Source organism: Nicotiana tabacum, chromosome 6 (assembly GCF_000715075.1).
Source record: "Nicotiana tabacum cultivar K326 chromosome 6, ASM71507v2, whole genome shotgun sequence".
Taxonomy (NCBI): Eukaryota; Viridiplantae; Streptophyta; class Magnoliopsida; order Solanales; family Solanaceae; genus Nicotiana; species Nicotiana tabacum.
Window position 1 is genome coordinate 94,812,682 of NC_134085.1, and position 23,766 is coordinate 94,836,447.

At 38.5% G+C, this 23,766-nt stretch overlaps 1 protein-coding gene across 1 annotated transcript; it reads left to right on the forward strand.

The window, feature by feature from the left end:
* Positions 1 to 1,080: 1,080 nt before the first annotated feature.
* LOC107801889 (xylan O-acetyltransferase 1) lies at positions 1,081 to 3,868 on the forward strand. The gene is made up of 5 exons (XM_016625295.2): positions 1,081 to 1,903; positions 1,982 to 2,153; positions 2,629 to 2,828; positions 2,928 to 3,086; positions 3,168 to 3,868. The coding sequence occupies exons 1-5, from the start codon at positions 1,314 to 1,316 to the stop codon at positions 3,514 to 3,516; spliced, it is 1,470 nt and encodes a 489-aa protein (XP_016480781.1). The 5' UTR covers positions 1,081 to 1,313; the 3' UTR covers positions 3,517 to 3,868.
* The last annotated feature ends 19,898 nt before the right edge of the window (positions 3,869 to 23,766 follow it).

A 23,766-nucleotide genomic window follows, 5' to 3' on the forward strand; every position in this document is an offset into this window, starting at 1 on the left:
ATTCTCGAAAGAAGAACAAGATTTCCAAGTTTTTTCATGATCTCACCGTTTACAAAGTCGCTCATTTGAAAATAAAGTGGGCAACATTAATTGGCATAGATGCCCACATTAATTGGCATAGATCCCTAAATGATAAAAACATATATTTGGTAGTCCCTCCGGACCATAATAAGTAACCGTTTTACTTTTGACATATTCATTAAAAAAATATTAATTTCTAGAGATAAAAAAGATATATTCACTAAATTAATCTTAATTAATTGTTACCTTGACACATTAAAATATGTAAATAAGGGTAAATTTTAAAAAAATAAAATTAATTTCTTGTTGATTATGCAAATGGACACTTATTTTGGACCAAGTAAAGTGGTCACTTATTGTGGACCGGAGGAAGTAATATACAAAAAAAAAAATTGTAATCTGTATGGTGGATTATTTTTCGAGTATTAATTAGAGTCGAAGTTCAACAGCTTCATAAATTACAAAAGGAGAGGCTAAAGGTACAACAGTTAATTTCGACCCAAGTATTTCCTTTTCTTCTATTCTTTTTGTTTCTAGTTTCTACCAATTCTTTATATGTTTTTCTGTTAGATGTGCAACAGCTCGCTGGATATTACGCAACAGATAAAAGAAAACAACTAGAAAATGATAATCTTTGATTTTGTGTTTCCCAAAATTTCAATGTGGCCATTAATCCAAATTAAATGGAAATTTCCCCAACATCAAATTTCTTCTCATTCTCCAATATCAATAGACTACCCAAAGTAATAAGTAGGGATTTTCATCCAAATTGGCAGAGAAGAATTTAATTTTGTTTTTTCGAGTTTAACTATGTGCATTGAAAGTGTATAGTATTTGCAATAACAGAAAACTTATCTATAAAAATCTTATTTTTGTTGTCGAAATACATCTAATTGTTTTTTTATTGTGGGGTCCTTACAAAACAGTATAGAAAACAAGAGCCAGAAAGATTAAATTAACAGATCAATATAACGCTTTGAGATCACTCCTCTTCTCCCTATCTCTTTCACACATCTAACAAAGGTAGTTGTTCGTTTGCTGGAGCAGGAGTAGCACAGCAGTTTCAAACAAATACACCTAAATCTGAGTGACAACAACAACCCTCTAGCCACAATCAACATCTTTCAGAAAACCCCATTTCACCAAATCAAATATTTCCTAACAGAAAGAAAAAGAAAATTAATTAAAAAGAAGTTCGAGATGTTAGTACTCTTTGCTTCACTCTTTCCCTTCTCTATATTTCCTATTGTGAGCAGTTGCATTTCCCATCAGTGTTTCATTTACTCTTTCTCATGCATTCACTCCGCGGCCGGAAAACGCCACTCATTTCCTCTGAATTATTCAACATGAAGCACCATAGTGGCCGTAAGAATAATAACCTCTCTATATTCGTAGTCGTTTTCTCCATATTCCTCTTTGGTTGTTTCATGTACAATGAAGACGTAAAGTCTATTGCAGAATTTCCATTTTCTACACCCAAAGCTCAAGAAATCATTGAACAAGAAAACGGTATTCAAGAAAGCAGTGTTTCAACTGTGGTTATGAATTCAAGAACTGTAGTTGAAACGGAAACAGAGGCCGTTAGTACTGAACGGGAGGTGGTGAATTTGAAGTCTAGTGATGAAGAGGAAACGGAAACAGAGCAAGAGGAGCAGAAAATTGAAATGCCAGCTGAAGAAGAAGAAGAAGAGAACATTGAATTGCCACCTGAAGATTGTGATCTTTTTGTAGGGAATTGGGTTTATGATAATGTAACACACCCAATTTACAAAGAACATGAATGTGAATTCCTCACTGCTCAAGTTACTTGCTTGAGAAATGGAAGACAAGATTCTATGTATCAGAATTGGAGGTGGCAACCCAGAGACTGTTCTTTACCCAAGTAAGAAGATATTTCTTGAATTACTATTCTTTTTTTCAAATTTTTAAGTACCATTTATGTTAATTATTGAAATTTCAGGTTTAAACCAAGATTGCTGCTTGAGAAGCTAAGGAATAAGAGACTCATGTTTGTGGGAGACTCTTTGAATAGAAATCAATGGGAATCTATGGTTTGTTTGGTTCAATCCGTTGTTCCTTCTGGCCGAAAAAGCTTAAACAAGACTGGCTCTTTATCTGTTTTCAGAATTGAGGTAAATCTATTATTCTATTAATTTTTTCAAAACATCGAGATCTCATATTCTCATAATTACTTTCCTCAAGCATAATGATTAGGTTTTGGCTTCTATTACTTTGATAACACTTTAATGCTACTTTATCAATTAACGACTTTCATGTAACTTTAATGCTAGTACTTTATTAATTAAAGACTCAAGGCGGGGTACTTTATTAATTATCCCTACTAAGCATGAATTACTGTAGTTTTGACTGTCTTAATTTAATGATGTACTGTTTGTTAATAAATAATTGATTAGTTAGACAGATCATCACTATGTAATGACAGAGATTCATTGTGTCTATTTAAACCTTTTTTGTTCACCTAATATAGGTGAAAGTAGTTTGTTCCTGTTGAAAAATTCTTATAATGGTTGGATTATTGTCACTAACCTGGGAAATTGGTTAGTGTATTAAACTTTTTTTGATGTTTTTTAATATGAATATATGCAGGATTATAATGCCACGGTGGAGTTTTACTGGGCTCCATTTCTGGTGGAGTCAAACTCAGATGATCCAAATATGCATAGCATCTTGAACAGAATTATCATGCCAGAATCTATTGAGAAGCATGGCAACAACTGGAAGAATGTGGATTATCTCATCTTCAACACATACATTTGGTGGATGAACACTTTTACTATGAAAATCTTGTAAGTAAAGAGATTTAAAAGTCCACCTTCATTTTGTTCTTCTACAATATTCAATCGAGTATAAGCTTTATACTCTGACGATGTGAAAAATATTTACAGGCGAGGTTCATTCGACGAAGGGGCGACGGAATACTACGAGATAGATAGACCAATAGCTTATAGGAGAGTTTTGACAACATGGTCCCAATGGGTCGATAACAATATAAATCCAAATCGCACCCAAGTTTTCTTCATGAGCATGTCTCCACTTCATATAAAGTAATTCCCCTTATCTTTTTGCTTTGAAGCTAAGGTATTCTTTTAAGTATACTAATTCTTGCGTGCAAATGGATGAAACAGGAGTTTAGATTGGGAAAATCCAGATGGAATAAAATGTGCTAAAGAGACAACACCAATATTGAACACATCAATGCCACTAGATGTTGGAACAGATAAGAGGCTGTTTGTGATAGCAGCAAATGTGACTGAATCAATGAAAGTCCTAGTTTATTTTCAAAACATTACAGCATTGTCAGAGCACAGAAAAGATGGGCACACATCAGTCTACACAATTCGTCAAGGCAAAATGCTAACACCTGAGCAACAAGCTGATCCTGCGACCTATGCTGATTGTATCCATTGGTGCCTCCCTGGATTGCCTGACACTTGGAATGAATTCCTCTATTCGCGTATCATTTCGCGTTCTTGACACTTGGCAGTTCTTCATTGTGCAGCTCTTACTACAAATTTTCCTCTTTTTTTTTTTTTACCACAATATTAATTTTTGTGTATTTTCAGTCTTTGTTTTTTTTAATCAGAAGAGCAAAAGGAAAAATCTTGTAGCTGTCCTTCCTTAAGTTGGGCTTCTTATTGTCTTTTTCATCTGTTTCTGGGGATTTTCATTTGGCCTATGAGTTTTGGGAAACTGCCAAATTGGACGAAAACTGAATGGGAAATATATGTTGTACGACCAATTGTACAATGAAATTTTATGATTCAAGGGAAATAATAATAGATGCAAATTGTAAGTATCTGCTTCAATACAACTGTTGTTTTAGCCAGATGCTTCTTTAATTTTGATAACTTTGAATGGTGAGTTAATCGCATGCATATATACAAAAATTTTAAACATTCCACATTACAAAGTATGCAGTTTTTGAGCTGAAAATCTTAGGGGACAAGCACATAAGTTAGGACACACTAATAGTGTCAAATGAGCAAATTAGAAAAAGAATTAGTCGAGTTAAAATGAATTGAGTTCCAGTTGTGACTCAATGAACGAGTGCCATCAAAATAAATTAAAGAATACACAATAGCTCAACCAATCCAATTGACTCGATCAACTATAAGCTTAGACTTTAAGTTTTATCCAATTATTGGCTTAAAAGAAATTAACCGCTCAGTGTTATTTGACCAACTCCAACAACTTAACCACATTTTTACACGTGGTTACCATTCTATTCTTATTTTAGAAATCTACCTTGAATACAACAATCTAAATTCAGTTAATTTGTATTAATCTTGTTTACCTTGAAAAAGGTAATAACAATTACATTTGATTCGTGGTTCTAAAAATACGTGATTTATCTTAATACTAGTTGTTATGTGAATGATGATAAATGTAAATGAGCAAGAAATGATAAGCAAATTCGTGTGGCCACAAAGTTGAGGGTCTCGAGCTCAGCGATGCGGGACCTCGAGAGCAGCCTTTAAAAGTTGATGATGAGCAATAAATGACCAATAAATGAAGAACAACAGAGGGACATAATAAAGGAGAAGCAATAAATTCGTAGAGTAATTGTTGAGTATATTTAGGCAAGAAAAGTAGAGAATGTTCTATTGTATTCAATGTTACGTGTTTTTCCAAGTGAAAAAAGTGCCCTTACAAGAGTGTTTGGGTCCCCTTTATATAGCAGGGGCAAATCCCAACACAGTACAAGTCTAATCATGAAAGAGAAATACTATTGATACAGCTGTATAATGGCCTGGTTTCTCCCAGACTTTTTCAGATTTAATCATGTGCCCTCGGGGGTTCCCGCCTTTTTATGGCGGTCGTCGATTTTCGTGCTGCCTCGAGGTACGCTGTGGTGAGTCTTCGATATACCCTCTCGAGGCGAGTGCTTCGGGGACGAGCCTTAGACCGTGCTCCGAGCCCATCGAGGTCGGGCCTGAAATGCCACAGAAGCCTTAAAATCGACCTTCCCTAATTTTGACCGTATACAAATAGTCCCCGCATTCCTTGGAATGAAATAACAGGAACAATTTGAATTCTTGAACTCTTCAATGCCTCCATCATTGCGTCAGTTATGTTATGTGAGCAGTTGATGTGACAAAAAAGGGACGTTTAAAAGCCACGTCCGCACGGTTCTTGAAAAGCCTCAAATTGATTAAGACGGTTGGCCGTCCTTTGGCTTTCCCCAACGCGCACTACTGGCCCCTATAAATACTCCAATCCCTCGCTCCTTATTCTTCATCACATCTCCAAACTTTGAACAGATCTTCATACTTCTTTCTTGTGTTCGTCTCTCATCTAGTTTCCTCTTTTCCTCTGAAACCTTTCAGTAAAATGGCGAAGTCCTCTAAAACCATTCCCTAAGATGATAAAGATTCTTCATCTTCTCGTTCGTCTAAGGGCAAGCCCTTAGTACCTCCTCGTCTTGAGGAGTGCATCCTCGGACCCTGTGAAACATCCTCTGATTTCACGGTTGACAAACTTCTTCAAAATTGGGGCGGTATGAACCCATGTCCCGATACATTAGCCTGATAACCGACACTGGGAAGTTGAAATTTGATTGCCGCTGGGGAGAGGCGGTACAAGTGGAGATTCCTTCTTGGGAGGAAGATATAATGATACACAAACTCGGTTTCCTTAGTATACACATATATCCTATTACCCTAGGTCCGGTGGAACCCTCCTTGCCCCTGATAGACCCCGTAATCCTCGATTTCTGCAGACAATATCGGGTGACACTTGGCCAAATCCATCCATCATTTTTGTGCACTGTTTACATGATTAGGCATTTCGCAAACATGGTCGAGGGGATGGCTTTCACCCTTGACCATCTGATTAGGATGTATAGTCACTGAATTTATTAAGGCAGTCTGATTAAGCTTCAACATCGAGCTCCGAAGGCTTTCTTTGCTTGCACCGAAAAAGGCAAGGACAGAGGGTGGATGAGCCATTTTGTCCGAGTTAGGACCTCAGATCTAATTTCTGTTGAAAGGATGACATTCCCCGAGGAATGAAATATGAATCGTAAGCAAATTTGCTAAGCGTGTGTGGCACGATATGGCCAAGACCCGATGGGAAGCTAAAAATCATGGTAAGGTTTTTCTTCTGCCTTACTTGAGCTCTTTGCAGGAGATATCCCTTGACTATATTCTCATTTTTGTACCTTCTCTTTGTGTTTGTGCATGCCTGGGAGAGGCCTCTTTGATGAGGGAGGCCCCCTCTAGGGAGGCAGGTACCCCAAAGCTCACCAAGGAGAAGAAGAGAAAGAGAAAATCACCAACTAAGTCCTCGAAATCGAAGAAGGCTAAAACTCAAAAGCCCAAGGTCGATTCAGCGGCCTTAACTTCGGAAGTAGGAGAGAGCCCCCTGAGTGGGGGGCGAAGAGAAAGATGACTCCCTGCTAGCGCCCAGGGAAAGAGGAAGCATGGCTGCTTCAGACCTTGCTGAGCTGATGGTTGTTGAGCCAATGACAAATGAACCAGAAGTGGCTAATGTTGTCCCACCTCGGGTCGAGGAGGCTCTCGAGGGTGGGGCAGATGATGTCCCTGAGCTGACTTTAGCATTTTCCATCTTTGGGTTAATTTCTGTTGTATATAAAGCAACTGTGTTATGGGTTTTTTGGAGTTTTCCAACGTCTCCTTCTACCTCTGGAAGTTTAGAGTCTTCCGATCGACTTAGCTCCGCATTTTTATAGTCATGCTGCTGACTTTCTAGCTGTTGTAATCTTTTTCCCATACTCTCCATCTGTAAGGATAGAGTAGTAAGGATTGTAAATATGTCTTTTGATTCTTGGCTTTCATCTGTTTGGGTACCTTTGTCTTGATAGGTAGTCTGCAATAACATTCTTGTCAGTTCGTATTACTTCAATTGTAAATGTAAAATTTTGTATATTTAATACAAGTCTCCTTATTTCCTTTGTAGTTACTGAATCCTGTACTTTCCGAGTTATCCACCATTTTACTTGTGTATTATCTGTTCTTACTATAAATTTGTTATAAACAATATATGGCTCAAATGCTAACAAACATTTATATAATCCAAATAGTTCTTTCCTATTTATTTCCCATTTTAATTGTGGTTCCGTGTATGATCCGTAATAATATCTACAATGGTGTTCAATTTTTTCATTATCATATTTATATTTTAGAACTCCTCCGTAGCTATGATCACTAGAATCAGTTTCTACAATATATGTAAATTGTTTCTTTTCATCTGGAAAATATAGTTTTGGTAATTTTTTACACATATTTTTTATCTTCTGTATATGTATTTTATCTTTTTCGTCAAAATGATATTCTATGTCCTTTTTTAATTTTTTCTGTAATGGTTTTAGGTTTTTTGCTAATTTAGGAATATATTCTCTTACTTGGTTGACCAATCCTAAAAATGATTGTAACTTCTTTTTTGTATCAAGTGTTTCATTCAAGTTAATTATTTTTTGTACTACATGGGTTTGCATTTTTATCCCGTTTTTATCTATTTGTATACCTAAAAATTCTATTTGATTTTTCATTACTCCTCCTAAGTGTACATATTTTATTGGATTTTTTGCTTTTATATCTTGTATTTCTTTATTTAGTAGTCTTTTATTTAAAATTGGTATTTGTGCTTTACCTTTGATGTATTTACAATCTATTATGTGTTCTCTTTGGCTTACTACATAGTATTCTTCTTTTTATCTTTTAAACCAATTTTTTATTGTTGGTACTTCTAATATTTTGTCTATACTTAGATCCAATTCTTTTCCTTTTATTTGTTCAAATATATTAGCGTCAAATATTATTTTTTGTTCTGTAGATTGTTCATCTTGGTGTTCTTCTTGTTGTATAATTTGTATATCTTTTTCAGTCATAATTTTCTTCATCTGATTCTTCTATATCCTTGTTTATTTCATTTTCAGAGAACTCATTTTCTGATATTTCATATATACTGTCTTCACTGCTTAATTCATAATCTACATATTCTATTTGTGTATATTTATCATTATCTATTAGTATTTCGGTAATTTGTTTCTTCTTTGGGTTTTTTGGTAATCTACAATCTTTGGCTAAGTGTCCTAGCTTTCCACAATTATAGCAAGTACATTCTGTTAGTTTTTTCTTTTTCCTATCTGGTTTTTTATGTTTATAATTTTTTACATAATATCTTCTTCTTGGTTTCCTATATTTATATTTTGAATATTTTGATTTAAATTTCTTTTTCTTTCCTTCTTTTTTGTAATATTTATCTGTGCATCCAAATTGGGGTGCTATTCTACTTTTGCAACATGCCAAATTTTTTACTAATATTTTTTCCATTTTCATGTTTTCTTTATATTTTTCACATAATTCTATAAACCAGTTTTGTAGAAATTTTATCCTTACTCCTAATGTATCTGCTAGTCCTGCTTCGTTCCAATTTTTTATTATTTTTGAGCTGAAGGGTTCTGGTAATTTTGTAAAATATAATTTTCTTATCTCTTTACTTTCATCTGGACTATATGTTCCTTTATAATAATAGTCTCTAAATGCACAAGTATATTCATCTATATAACACATATTACATATTGCTAATTTTGTCATTAAATTTCTATTTGTAATTTTTTCTTTATTTTGTTCTTCCACTTCTGTTGTCATACTACTAAATTCATTTCTTATTGCTATTTCATATTTATTTAATATATCTGTAACTGTTATTGTAGTTGTACCGTCAAGTTTTTTATTACTCCTTAATGTGTCTAAGCTTTCACTTGATAAATTTTGTAACCATAATTTTACAGTTCCTATTAATGTTCTTTCTATATATCCTGATGTTTCCGCTATTGTTATTTTATTATCTATTAGTTGTTTTGAGATATATCCTATCCATAATTGTATTGTTTTATTTATATCTGATACACAATCTAGATCTAAAAAATTATATTGTTCAGTTATCTGTCTTGGTGCCCATTTCTTATTTAACCTTTTATCCCATAATGTTTTGTTTCTGTCATATGCATCATAACTTACTCTGTAATAGGTTGGGTTTAATTGTTTTGGATTTTTTACTCCTGATATGCTTGGTTTATCCTCGTTCATATCTCCTGTATTTATTTCTGGGTTTATTTTTATCTTTTCTGTTTTTTCTATAAGTTCTGTGTATGTTTCACTTGTTTCTGAATAGTTTTCTCCTAGTTCTGTGTCTTTATCACTTTGGTCATTTATTTCGTTTATACTTATTTTTGATGGACTCTCCTGTACTTCTTCTAACTGTAATTTGAATCTTTCTATCTCATTTGTTAGTTTTAGTTCTTCTTCTTCTTCTTTACGTTTTTCCTTTTCTTTTAGTTTATTTGCATACATCTGTTTTAGCATCTCTAATTCTTTTTCTAATTCTGTTATTTTAGTGTTTTTTACTTCCTCTATTTGTTGTATTTTTTCTTTAGCTTGCTGTTGTATTTCTTTAATCTCTCGTGATGAAGTCTTACCTCCTGGGATGAATATTTAGGTGTCTCACTTGATTATCTTCAATGTTTTAACAAGGATTTGTGGAGAAATTTTGATGAAAGGCACTTCCTTTCTCTTAGACCCTCTTTCTCACTCTAAAAGCACCAACAAAGTAGGCTCAAAATGAGCTATTTTACAGGTTATAACGACAGGGGTTCGGGTTTAAATTTAGAAATCTGGAGTCCCGACTCAGATCTGCGATCGCATATACGATCACAAAATTGACATGCGACCCACATAATAGACCGCAACAATGGTCCCAAAACTTGAACAGACTGTTTGGGTATGCGACAGAAATGCGGTCCACATACCTATTCTACGGTCGCATAATGCACCGCAAAACCGCTTCTCACAAAAAATTCCTAGGGGATTATGCAATGACTATGCGGCCCGTATATTGATTATGTGATCGCATATTGGCCGCATAGTTGACCTCAAATTAACCAACAAACTGTCTGGCTCTACGACGACTATGCGGTCCGCATAGCTATTATGTGATCGCATAATGGACGTCGGAAACGCATTTTCCTGGAAAACCTTATTCCTTAACTATTTAATGCACAGATCAATCCAAAGGGTCCAAACTGCGGCATGAATTTATGAATTTCTAACACATGATCCTAACTTGTTTTTGAGTAGAAATATCACGGGGCCTTACATCCTCCCCCACGTAAGATCATTCGTCCTCGAATGAGGATTAAGATTCACTCATCAGCAATCTTTATGCAGCCTCAGCTTTTTAAAACATGAAACATGTCAACAACCCCAAATTTGGCTAACTGCCTAAATTTCTAAAAATTTCGCAAGAGTTTCCTTTGTATCTAGGCGTATCCACCTGTCAGAGGGCCCTAGAAACATATCCTAACAACATATACATGTCCCATTGACATAACGTAACTTGTACAATACCAACCATGGCCACATAGGCAACATATAACCAAAATGGAACAGTTTTACATATATCAATTCCAAAGATAAGAGTTCATAGGGACCAAATGCATAAAAGCTATTACATGGCTATACAAACAAATGTGGGTACTTCTTTCCCATTTCTTCCTCTGCTTCCCAAGTGGCTTCCTCAACCTGCTGGTTCCGCCATAACACTTTTACGGAGGCAATTTCCTTATTTATCAATTTCCTGACTTGCCTGTCAAGAATGGCAACTGGAACTTCTTCATAAGACATTTCTTCATTAAACTCAATAGTTTCAATTTGCATAATAGTGGACGGATCTCCCACCACCTTCTTCAACATAGACACATGGAAGACTGGGTGTACCAATGACATCTTGGGTGGCAGTTCAAGCTTGTACGCCACCTGACCAATCCTCTAAATGATTCTGTACGGCCCGACATACCTCAGACTCAATTTTCCTTTCTTTCTAAACCGCATGACACCCTTCACAGGGGAAACCTTCACAAATACCCAATCATCTTCTTTGAACTCTAAATCTCTGCGACGAACGTCCGATTAAGACATTTGGCGACTTTGAGCAGTTTTCAACCTCTCCTTAATAATCTTGACTTTCTCCATGGCCTGATGCACGAGGTCCAGCCCTATTAATTCCGCTTCTCCAAACTCGAACCACCCAATGGGAGACCTACATCTCCTACCATACAATGCCTCAAATGGCGCCATCTAGATACTAGCATGGAAGCTGTTGTTATAGGCAAACTCTATGAGTGGCAAGTGATCATCCCAGCTACCCTTGAAATCAAGAGTACAAGCACGCAACATATCCTCAAGTGTCGGAATAGTCCGCTCTGATTGCCCATCGGTTTGAGGATGAAAAGTTGTGCTAAGATTTACCTGCGTACCCAAACCTTGCTGAAATTTCTTCCAAAAGTTGGTTATGAACTGAGTCCCTCGATCTGAAATGATTGAGACTGAGGTGCCATGAAATCTGAGTATTTCTTTGATATACAATTAAGTATACTATTCCGTTGTGTCGGTAGATTTAACTGGCAAGAGGTGCGCTAATTTCGTGAGTCGATCCACGATTACCCAAATTGAGTCAAACTTGCGTGGAGTGCGCGGTAACCCTACCACAAAATCCATGTTAATCATCTCCCATTTCCACATTGGAATTTCTATGCTTTGGGCCAATCCACCGGGCCTTTGATGTCGACCTTCACTTGCTGACAGTTCAGACATTTTGCCACAAAGGCTGCCACATCCTTTTTCATGTTGTTCCACCAATAAATATCTTTAAGATCATGATACATTTTTGTAGAACCTGGGTGCACGGAATACCTGGAAGTGCGAGCTTCTGCCATGATCCTGTCCCGAAGACCGTCGATATCTGGAACACATAGGCGGCCTTGGTACCGTAGGGTACCATCATCTTTGCCAAGGGAAAATGTTGTGGTCTTATGTTTATGAATCCGCTCTTTCAGTTGTGCTAATAATGGATTGTCGAATTGCTTCTCCTTCACCTCTTCTACAAGCGATGATTCAGCTCTATTTTGTACAATCACTCCTCCTTCATTAGAGTCCGCAAGGCAAACTCCTAAACTAGCCAACTGGTGAACCTCCCTGGCCAACGGCCTCTGATATTCCTCGAAATGAGGTAAACTTCCCTTAGAGTTTCGAATAAGAGCATCCGCCACAACATTAGCTTTTCCTGGTTGATAGAGAACATCAATGTCATAGTCCACGTAACTCTAGCCATCTTCTTTGTCTCAGATTCAACTCATTCTGCTTGAAAATATATTGAAGGCTCTTGTGATCCATAAATACATCCACATGGACCCCATACAAATAATGTCGCCAAATCTTTAGCGCAAACACCACTGCCGCAAGCTCTAAGTCATGGGTTGGATAGTTCTTTTCATGATTCTTGAGTTGCCTAGAAGCTTAAGCTATAACCTTGTCGTGTTACATTAACACACACCCAAGCCCGATCCTTGAAGCATCGCAATACAACACAAATCCCTTTGTACCCTTTGGCAGGGCTTATACCGGTGTTGTAGTCAATCTTGATTTCAATTATTAGAAACTCCTTTCACAAGCATCGGACCATTGGAATTTAACTACTTTCTGCGTCAACTTAGTCAATGGAGAGGCAAGACTAGAAAACCCCTCCACACATCTTCTGTAGTGCCCAGTCAAACCTAGGAAACTGCAAATCTCTGTTGGAGTGGTAGGTCTAGGCCAATTCTTTACTGTTGCAATATTTTGAGGATCAACTATAATTCCTTCCCTGGGAAAATGACATGACCCAAGAACGCGACAGATTCAAGCCAAAATTCACATTTTGAAAATTTGGCATACAATTGATGTTGCTAAAGAGTCTGCAGAACTGCCCTGAGATGGTCAGCATGGTCCTCTCGACTTCATGAATACACAAGAATATCGTCAATGAACAATATTGCAAAGGAGTCTAGAAAAGGCTTGAAGACTCGATTCATAAGATCCATGAAAGCTGCCGAGGCATTAGTTAGCACAAAAGACATCACCAAAAATTCAAAGTGCCCATACCGAGTCCTGAAAGCTATTTTTTGAATATCTGCTCTATTATCTTCAATTCATGATACCCGGACCGCAAGTCAATTTTTGAGAAACATGTAGCACCTTGCAATTGATCAAACAAGTCATCTATCCTTGGTAGAGGGTATTTATTTTTTATTGTGACTTTGTTGAGTTGTCGGTAGTCAATACACATCCATAGCAACCCATCTTTCTTCCTTAAAAACAAGACCGGTGCACCCCATGGTGACACACTCGGCCAGATGAAACCTTTCTCTAGCAAATCCTTCAATTGTTCCTTTAGCTCTTTCAATTCTTTCGGTGCCATTCTGTAAGGTGGAATTGTTATAGGCTGCGTGTCTGGCATCACATCGATCCCAAAATCAATCTCCCTATTTGGTGGAACCCCAGGGAGCTCATCTGGAAAGACATCCGAAAATTCATTCAAAATTGGTACAGACTCAAGGCTAGGCGCCTCGGCATTGGTGTCCATAACCCAAACTAAATGATAGATACACCCCTTCTTAATCATCTTCGAGGCTTTTAGGTAAGAAATAAACTGACCTTTTGGTACTACATTATCTCGCTTCCATTCAACAACGGGCTCATTAGGAAATTCAAGCCTCATAGTTCTAGTCCGACTATCAAGTTTGGAAAAACATGAATAAAGCCAATCCATTCCCATTATTACATCAAAATCGACCATCCCTATCTCAATAATATTGGCCATGGTATCCCTAACCCGCACCGTGACAACACAACCTCTATAGACTTGAGTGGCCATAATTGACGCACCAACTAGAGTAGATTCCGAAAATGGCTCGTGAAGCTGCTCTGGTTCTATCCTAAATTTCATAGCAACAAAAGGGGTAACATAGGACAAGGTGAAACCAGGGTCAATAAGTGCATACACATCATGAGATTGGACAGTTAAAATACTTGTAACAACATCTGGAGAAGCCTATGCGGTCTGGTGACCACTCATTGCATAGAACCGGCTGGGTCCTCCTGAACTCTGCACACTACCCCTAGTTACACCATGCCCTACGGTGCTGGGGTACCTCGAGCTGGAGAGGGGGCTGAAGATGTAGAAGCTACTGGACTGGATGACTGAATTGTGCCCCTACCCACTCCCTGGCGGGATATACGACATTGCCTTAGAATATGACCCCTCATCCCATATCCATATATAGGCAACTCCAAATAGCAAGTCCCTGAGTGCATCTTCCCGCACCTCGGGCACGGGGACATCTGCTGCTGCTGGGATCTCTCTCTTGATCGACCCCGCTGGTGGGATCCCCTATTGTCCTGACCAGTCCTGACACGACTCCACTGCTGCTGGTTGGGCCTTGATGACGGTGCACTAGCTGAAGACTATGCAACAGAGTGGGATGACCCTGATGATCCTCCCCTGAAGGCTGATCTTCCCCCACCCAATGACTCTACTATGTTGCCCGTAGACCGGGCCTTACTGTTACCCTCTCTCCCTATTCTGTTCTTCAGTTTATGGTTCTCTGTGGCTTGAGCAAATTCAACCATCTTCCCATAATTCATGTCGAATTTCAATGCAGCCGTAGAAGCTTAATTAATAGTCAAAGGATTAAGGCCCTGAACAAACCGGCGCACCCTGGCCTTCATTGTGGGAAACAAATGAATGGAATGCTTGGACAGGCGAGCAAACTCGATGTGGTACTCCCACACACTTCTGTTACCTTGCTTCAGATTTTCAAACTTTGCTGCACGGGCTGCCCTTATCTCAGCAAGCAGGAAATCAACAATGTTGAATGTACGATTTTGCTATTGTCTAAATAAATGAAAGCATGGTTTCTTAATTGTATTGAGCTGGGTAGAACTTGTTAAAGAGTCTTGCTCAGTTGGGTTCACTCGATTGAGCACCGATCGCGCCTCCCGAGGTTGGGGCGTGACAAACTTGGTATCAGAGCCTAAGGTTTTAAAGTGTCCTAGGATGTCTCGGAGCCGTGTCTAATAGAGTCCTTCTTATCGCTGTGTAGTCGACCATATTTATAAGTTGGAGGCTATTTGGGCATTTAGGAAAAACACCCATCTTATATCACAATCTTAAACAATAGTTAAGTTTCCAAGATCCCATACAGTTACAATTTAGAGAAACAAGAGTTTAAGATTTCAAGCTAGTTCATAGACCCGTACATACCCTACACAAACGTCTACGGAGCCTCTAAAGACAAATTATAACAACGCTGGCAAAAAGGCCCCGGTTGTGCCTCAAAAGTGGAAGTCTACAACAAAAGATATACAACATAACCCCTTGAAGGAAGAAGGGGCTCACCAAGACTTTGAGAGGAGGACACTCCACTACGTGCGATCGGCATTGTCCGCTACGGAGCCACCTACATTTATTTCAAAATGTAGCGCCACCGGCAAAACGGATGTTAGTACCACGTAATAGTACTAGTATGTATAAACTAAACACCATCTAGTTAGAAAAAGCTTTCATACAAGAATAAGGAAATCACAAGTATAACTCAAACACTTTAAGTGATCACAATATTATCAAATAAAAGAATCATACAATTTTCACATCATTTTCCCATAGCTTTTAGTTTTGGGGCATATCATACTGTTCATCATTGTCCACAATACCACCGCTATCTTGAGCAGAGTCCGATCTCGACCCGATCGGCTAGGTTGCCTCATTTGAGACATACACTTTAGTCACAAATACAATACCACCATGTGTGTGGCATTGTGTCTGATCTCGGCCCGAACGGCTAGGCCGCCTTACCAAGGCGTTTCCCTTTTCCATCAATCATCTCATTTCAATCTTTGTTTCACATATATCATTTCATAGGCACTTGGGGCCACAACTATCACGTCATATATTTGGCACTAGGCATAGATGAGACTTCACATAGATGGCATAACATACGCAACTTCAATCTTAATTTAAGGTCTGGGCATTTCAATACATGATTCATATTCATTGCACCTTTTCAAGTTATCAACAATAGCACTTCGACCACATTGAGACACAGCTTTCATGCCTATAAGGTTGCAACTCCAATTCATGTGAAACAACAATCAATATAACAATCCAACCTTAATCTTACCGCATTTACTCAAATACAAACGGAGCTCAATTTCTAAAAGATGGGATTTTAGCCATACATACCTCTACCTTAATCCTATAATGTTCTGGAATGTTCGCACTTCAACCTATTTATGCAATGTAGCACAATTGAACCCATAATCAGGAAAGGATCATAGTTAAGCTCACTTGAGCATTTTATCAAGCATGGAGTGTTCATCAAGGCCTTATGGTCCTTTTATGCAAGATTAGAATAGCCCTTTCCCCATGCCTCTCTATTTATAATTTTCCCATATCTTCTAAGAACAAATGCATTGAATGTAATCACCCTTATCCCCATGAATTACCTCACTAATGGACCCTTATAGCTATGCTTAAAATTAAGAGCTTAGGTGATGAAGTCTTACCTCCTGGGATGAAGATTTAGGTGCCTCACTTGATTATCTTCAATGTTTTAACAAGGTTTTGTGGAGCAATTTTGATGAAAGGCACTTCCCTTCTCTTAGACCCTCTTTCTCACTATAAAAGCACCAAGAAAGTAGGCTCAAAATGAGCTATTTCACCACATAATGACAGGGGGTCGCGTTTAAAATTTAGAAATCTGGAGCCCCGACTCATATGCGATCGCAAAATTGACATGCGGCCTGTAGAATGGACCGCAACAATAGTCCTAAAACCTGAACAGACTGTCTGGGTATGCAACGGAAATGTGGTCCGCATACCTGTTCTACGGTCGCATAATGCACCGTAGAACTGCTTCTCACAAAATTCCTAAGGGATTATACAATGACTATGCAACCCATATATTGATTATGTGATCGCATAATTGGCCGCATAGTTGACCTCAAATTAACCAACAAATTGTCTGGCTCTGCAATGATTATGCGGTCCGCATAGCTATTATGCGATCGCATAATGGACCGCAAAAATGCATTTTCCTGGAAACATTATTCCTTAACTATTTAATGCACAGATCAATCCAAAGGGTCCGAACTGCAGCGAGAACTTTATGAATTTCTAACACATGATCCCAACTTGGCACTACGAGATTCGGATTTTTGAGTAGAAATTTCACGGTGCCTTACATCCTCCCACACTTAAGATCATTCGTCCTCTAATGAGGATCAAGGTTCAATCATCAGCAATCTTTATGCAAACTCAGCTTTTCACAACATGAAACATATCAACAACCCCAAATTTGGCTAAATCCCTAAATTTCTAAATATTTCGCTAGAGTTTCCTTTGTATCTAGGCATATCCACCTGTCAGAGGGCCCCAGAAACATATCCTAACGGCATATACATGTCCCATTGACATAACATAACTTGTACAACACCAACCATGGCCACATAGGCAACATATAACCAAAATGGAATAGTTTTACATAGAAAAAATCAAAAGATAAGAGTACATAGGGACCAAATGCATAAAAGCTATTACATGGCTATACAAACAAATGTGGGTACTTCTTTACCATTTCTTCCTCTGCTTCCCAAGTGGCTTCCTCAACCTGCTGGTTCCGCGATAACACTTTTACGGAGGCAATTTCCTTATTTCTCAATTTCCGGACTTGCCTGTCAAGAATGGCAACTGGAACTTCTTCATAAGACATTTCACCATTAACCTTAATAGTTTCAACTGGCACAATAGTGGACGGATCTCCCACCACCTTCTTTAACATAGACACATGGAAGACTGGGTGTACCAATGACATCTCGGGTGGCAGTTAGAGCCTGTACGCCACTTGACCAATCCTTGAATGATTATGTACGGCCCGACATACCTCGAACTCAATTTTCCTTTCTTTCCAAGCCGCATGATACCCCTCATAGGGGAAACCTTCACAAATACCCAATCATATTCTTTGAACTCTAAATCTCTGTGACGAACATCCAATTAAGACATTTGGCGACTTTGAGCAGTTTTCAACCTCTACTTAATAATCTTGACTTTCTCCATGGCCTGATGCACGAGGTCTGACCCTATCAATTCCGCTTCTCCAAACTCGAACCACCCAATGGGAGACCTACATCTCCTACCATACAATGCCTCAAATGGCGACATCTGGATACTAGCATGGAAGCTGTTGTTATAACCAAACTCTAAGAGTGGAAAGTGATCATCCTAGCTACCCTTGAAATCGAGAGTACAAGCACGCAATATGTCCTCAAGTGTCTGAATAGTCCGCTCTGCTTGCCTGTCGGTTTGAGGATGAAAATTGTGCTAAGATTTACCTGCGTACCCAAACCTCGCTGAAATTTCTTCCAAAAGTTGACTGTGAACTGAGCCCCTCGATCTGAAATGATTGAGACTGAGGTTCCATGAAATCTGACTATTTCTTTGATATACAACTGAGCATACTATTCCGTTGTGTCGGTAGATTTAACTGGCAAGAATTGCGCTGATTTCGTGAGTCGATCCACGATTACCCAAATTGAGTCAAACTTGCGTGGAGTGCGCGGAACCCTACCAAAAAATCCATGTTAATCATCTCCCATTTCCACATTGGAATTTCTATGCTTTCGGCCAATCCACTGGGCCTTTGATGTTCGGCCTTCACTTGCTGACAGTGTGGACATTTTGCCACAAAGGCTGCCACATCCTTTTTCATGTTGTTCACCAATAAATTTCCTTGAGTTCATGATACATTTTTGTAGAACCTAGGTGTACGGAATACCTGGAAGTGAGAGCTTCTGCCATGATCCTTTCCCGAAGACCGTCGATATCTGGAACACATAGGCGGCCTTGGTACCGTAGGGTACCATCATCTTTGCCATCGGAAAATGATGTGATCTTGTGTTTATGAATCCCCTCTTTCAGTTGTGCTAATAATGCTTCTCCTTCACCTCTGCTACAAGCGATGATTTACCCCTATTTTGTACAATCACTCCTCCTTCATTAGCGTCCGCAATGCAAACTCCTAAACTAGCCAACTGGTGAACCTCCTTGGCCAACGGCCGCTGATATGCCTCGAAATAAGCTAAACTTCCCTTAGAGTTTCGACTAAGAGCATCCACCACAACATTAGCTTTTCCTGGTTGATAGAGAATATCAATTTCATAGTTCTTGAGTAACTCTAGCCATTTTCTTTGTCTCAGATTCAACTCCTTCTTCTTGAAAATATATTGAAGGCTCTTGTGATCCATAAATACATCCACATGGACCCCATACAAATAATGTCACCAAATATTTAGCGCAAACACCACTGCCGCAAGCTCTAAGTCATGGGTTGGATAGTTCTTTTCATGATTCTTGAGTTGCCTTGAAGCTTAAGCTATAACCTTGCCGTGTTGCATTAACACACACCCAAGCCTGATCCTTGAAGCATCGCAATACAACACAAATCCCTCTGTACCCTTTGGCAGGGCTTATACCGTTGTTGTAGTCAATCTTGATTTCAATTATTGGAAACTCCTTTCACAAGCATCGGATCATTGGAATTTAACTGCTTTCTGCGTCAACTTAGTCAATGGAGAGGCAAGAGTAGAAAACCCCTCCACAAATCTTCTATAGTACCCAGTCAAACCTAGGAAACTGCGAATCTCTATTGGTGTGGTAGGTCTAGGCCAATTCTTTATTGTTGCAATCTTTTGCGGATCAACCATAATTCCTTCCCTAGGAAAACGACATGACCCAAGAATGCGACAGATTCAAGCCTAAATTCACATTTTGAAAATTTTGCATACAATTGATGTTGCTGAAGAGTCTACAGAACTGCCCTGAGATGGTCAGCATGGTCCTCCCGACTTCGTGAATACACAAGAATATCGTCAATGAACAATATTGCAAAAGAGTCTAGAAAAGGCTTGAAGACTCAATTCATAAGATCCATGAAAGCTGTCGGGGCATTGTTAGCACAAAAGACATCACCAAAAATTCAAAGTGCCCACACCGAATCCTGAAAGCTATTTTTGGAATATCCTGCTCTCTTATCTTCAATTCATGATACCCGGACTGCAAGTCAATTTTTGAGAAACACGTAGCACCTTGCAAATGATCAAACAAGTCATCTATCCTTGGTAGAGGGTATTTATTTTTGATTGTGACTTTGTTGAGTTGCTGGTAGTCAATACACATCCATAGCGACCCATCTTTCTTCCTTAAAAACAAGACCGGTGCACCCCACGGTGACACACTCGACTAGATGAAACCCTTCTCTAGCAAATCCTTCAATTGTTCCTTTAGCTCTTTCAATTCTTTCGGTGCCATTCTATAAAGTGGAGTTGTTATAGGCTGCATGTCTGGCATCACATCGATCCCAAAATTAATCTCCCTGTTTGGTGGAACCCCAGGGAGCTCATCTGGAAAGACATCCGGAAATTCATTCAAAATTGGTACAAACTCAAGGCTAGGTGCCTTGGCATTGGTGTCCGTAAACCGAACTAAATGATAGATACACCCCTTCTTAATCATCTTTGCGGCTTTTAGGTAAGAAATAAACCGACCTTTTGGTACTACATTATCTCGCTTCCATTCAACAACGGGCTCATTAGGACTATCAATCCATGAATAAAGCCAATCCATTCCCATTATTACATCAAAATCGACCATCCCTAGCTCAGTAAGATTGGCCATGGTATCCTTACCCCGCACCGTGAAAACACAACCTCTATAGACTTTGAGAGGAGGACACTCCACTACGCGCGATCGGCATTGTCCACTACGGAGCCACCTACATTCATTTAAAAATGTAGCGCCCCCGGCAAAAGGGACATTAGTACCATGGAATAGTACTAGTATGTATAACTAAACACCATCTAGTTAGAAAGAACTTTCATACAAGAATAAGGAAATCACAAGTATAACTCAAAAACTTTAAGTGTTCACAATATTATCAAATAAAAGAATCATATAATTTTCATATCATTTTCCCATAGCTTTTAGTTTTGGGGCATTTCATACTGTTCATCATTGTCCACAATACCACCGCTATCTTGAGTAGAGTCCGATATCGACCCAATCGGCTAGGTTGCCTCATTTGAGACATACACTTTAGTCACAAATACAATACCACCATGTGTGCGACATGGTGTCCGATCTCGGCCCGATCGGCTAGGCCGCCTTACCAAGGCGTTTCCCTTTTCCATCAATCATCTCATTTCAATCTTTGTTTCACATATATCATTTCATAGGCCCTTAGGGCCACAACTATCACGTCATATATTTGGTAGGACACATCTCACATCATTCCAAATTTCAATGTTAGATTTGTAATTTAGGAAAATATATGCACACAAGATCAAATAAAATTGTAGGCATAGATGAGACTTCACATAGATGGCACAACATACGCAGCTTCAATCTTAATTTAAGGTTTAGGCATTTCAATACATGATTCATATTCATTACACCTTTTCAAGTTATCAAGAATAGCACTTCTACCATATTGAGACACATCTTTCACGCCTATAAGGTTGCAACTCCATTTCATGTGAAACAACAATCAATATAACAATCCAACCTTAATCTTACCGCATTTACACAAACACCAACGAAGCTCAATTTAAAAAAGATAGGGTTTTAGCCATACATACCTCGATTGAGCTTTCCCTTAATCCTATAATGTTCCGGAATGTTTGCACTTTAACCTAATTATGCAATGTAGCACAATTGAACCCATAATCAGGAAAAGATCATAGTTTAAGCTCACTTGAGCATTTTATCAAGCATTGAGTGTTCATCAAGGCCTTATGGTACTTTTATGCAATATTAGACTAGCCCTTTCCCCATGCCTCTCTATTTATAATTTTCCCATATCTTCTAAGAACAAATGCATTGAATGTAATCCCCCTTATCCCCATGAATTACCTCACTAATGGCCCCTTATAGCTATGCTTAAAATTAAGAGCTTAGGTGATGAAGTCTTATCTCCTGGGATGAAGATTTAGGTGCCACACTTGATTATTCTCATTGTTTTAACAACAATTTGTGGAGCAATTTTGATGAAAGACACTTCCCTTCTCTTAGACCCTCTTTCTCACTCTAAAAGCACCAAGAAAGTAGGCTCAAAATGATCTATTTCACAGCATATAATGATAGGGGGTCGCATTTAAAATTTAGAAATATGGAGCCCCGACTCATATGCGATCGCAAAATTGACATGCAGCCCACAAAATGGACCACAACAATGGTCCCAAAACTTGAATAGAGTATCTGGGTATGCGACAGAAATGCGGTCCGCATACTTATTCTGTGGTCTCATAATGCACAGCAGAACTACTTCTCACAAAAATTCTTAGGGGATTATGCGATGACTATGCGGCCTGCATATTGATTATGTGATCGCATAATTGGCCACATAGTTGACCTCAAATTAACCATCAATTGTCTGGCTCTACGATGACTATGCGGTTCGCATAGCTATTATGCGATCGCATAATGGACCGCAGAAACGTATTTTCCTGGAAAACATTATTCCTTAACTATTTAATGCACATATCAATCCAAAGGGTCCGAACGACGACGAGAACTTTATGAATTTCTAACACATGATCCCAACTTGACACTACAGGATTCAGGTTTTTGAGTAGAAATTTTACGGGGCCTTACATTAATTACTTAAATTGAATTATTATAAATGTTTAACTGTATTGGGTGTTTGTGTCGGCTGGCCTTGTATCATGATTGGCGCCATCACGACCGGGTCTTGGTTTAGGGTCGTGACAAGTGGCAGTATGGATTACACTTCCTTTAACAGATTTCTTTCGTATTGTACGTAATTTTTTGATAGTTTCTTGAATCTCACAACTCACAATATTCGTGAGTGGGTCCAGTGACCTGTCAAGTCTTTGCTATTTCCTAGGGATCGGGACGAACGCGTAGGCGATATATATTAAGATGCATCTACGGATCGGGCCGTACGACCTCGGCAGTGTCTGTAAATGGCTATGAATCAGGCCGAACTACCTCGACATAATTCATACATAAAATCGCTAGGACTCCAAATACCCACGAGATTACCCTCTTGATTGAACTTGAAAATTTCAGGATATTTTCTTTATGACCTAAGATCGGTATTTAGTTAATAGTTCTTATTTGTTGAGATGGCATACGACACTTGGGGATTTGTAAACTGATGATTTATTGCTAACAAATTTCATTATCTACTGTTCCATATTCTATTGATCTTGATGTATTTCATGTCTGCTTATGGTTCCTGCATTTTATTTATTGGACCACTAGTAAGTGTCGATGTCGATCCTTTGTCACTACTTCTTTGGGGTTAGGCTAGATACTTACTGGGTACGCATTGATTTACTTACTTATGCTACACTTCTGCACTAAACGTGCAAGATCTGACAGGTTAATTGTTGGTCATCCTAGCGCATAGGTGCAACTGTTGAGGGGACTTTATGATGAGCTGCTTTCTATGCTACACACCATAGCCCTCAGAGTCTCAATCTTATTTATTACTTTATCCTACCTATTTTATATTCCAGATAGATGTTATATTACTATTGCACTCTTTAGCAGATGCTCATGCACATGTGACACCTAGTATTGGGGATGTTCTAGGATCTGTTTAAGGTTTTGCTTGACATTGATGCACATTTACTTTATGTTTTATTTAAATTGTATGTATCTATGATTTTTAATGCATTAATATCTTTATCTAATAAGATTCACAATTTTAAAAATAATAAGATAAATAATGAAGTTGGTAATTCACTGTTGGCTTTGGTAGTCCACTTTTGGCTTGCTTGACTGTGTCGTTTGGTGCCATCACGC

Coding starts and splice junctions, on each gene's coding strand:
- LOC107801889 (XM_016625295.2), top strand. CDS start 1,314: ATGCATTCACTCCGCGGCCGGAAAACGCCACTCATTTCCTCTGAATTA. Junction 1,904..1,981: donor AGAGACTGTTCTTTACCCAA/GTAAGAAGATAT, acceptor TTGAAATTTCAG/GTTTAAACCAAGATTGCTGC. Junction 2,154..2,628: donor TATCTGTTTTCAGAATTGAG/GTAAATCTATTA, acceptor GAATATATGCAG/GATTATAATGCCACGGTGGA.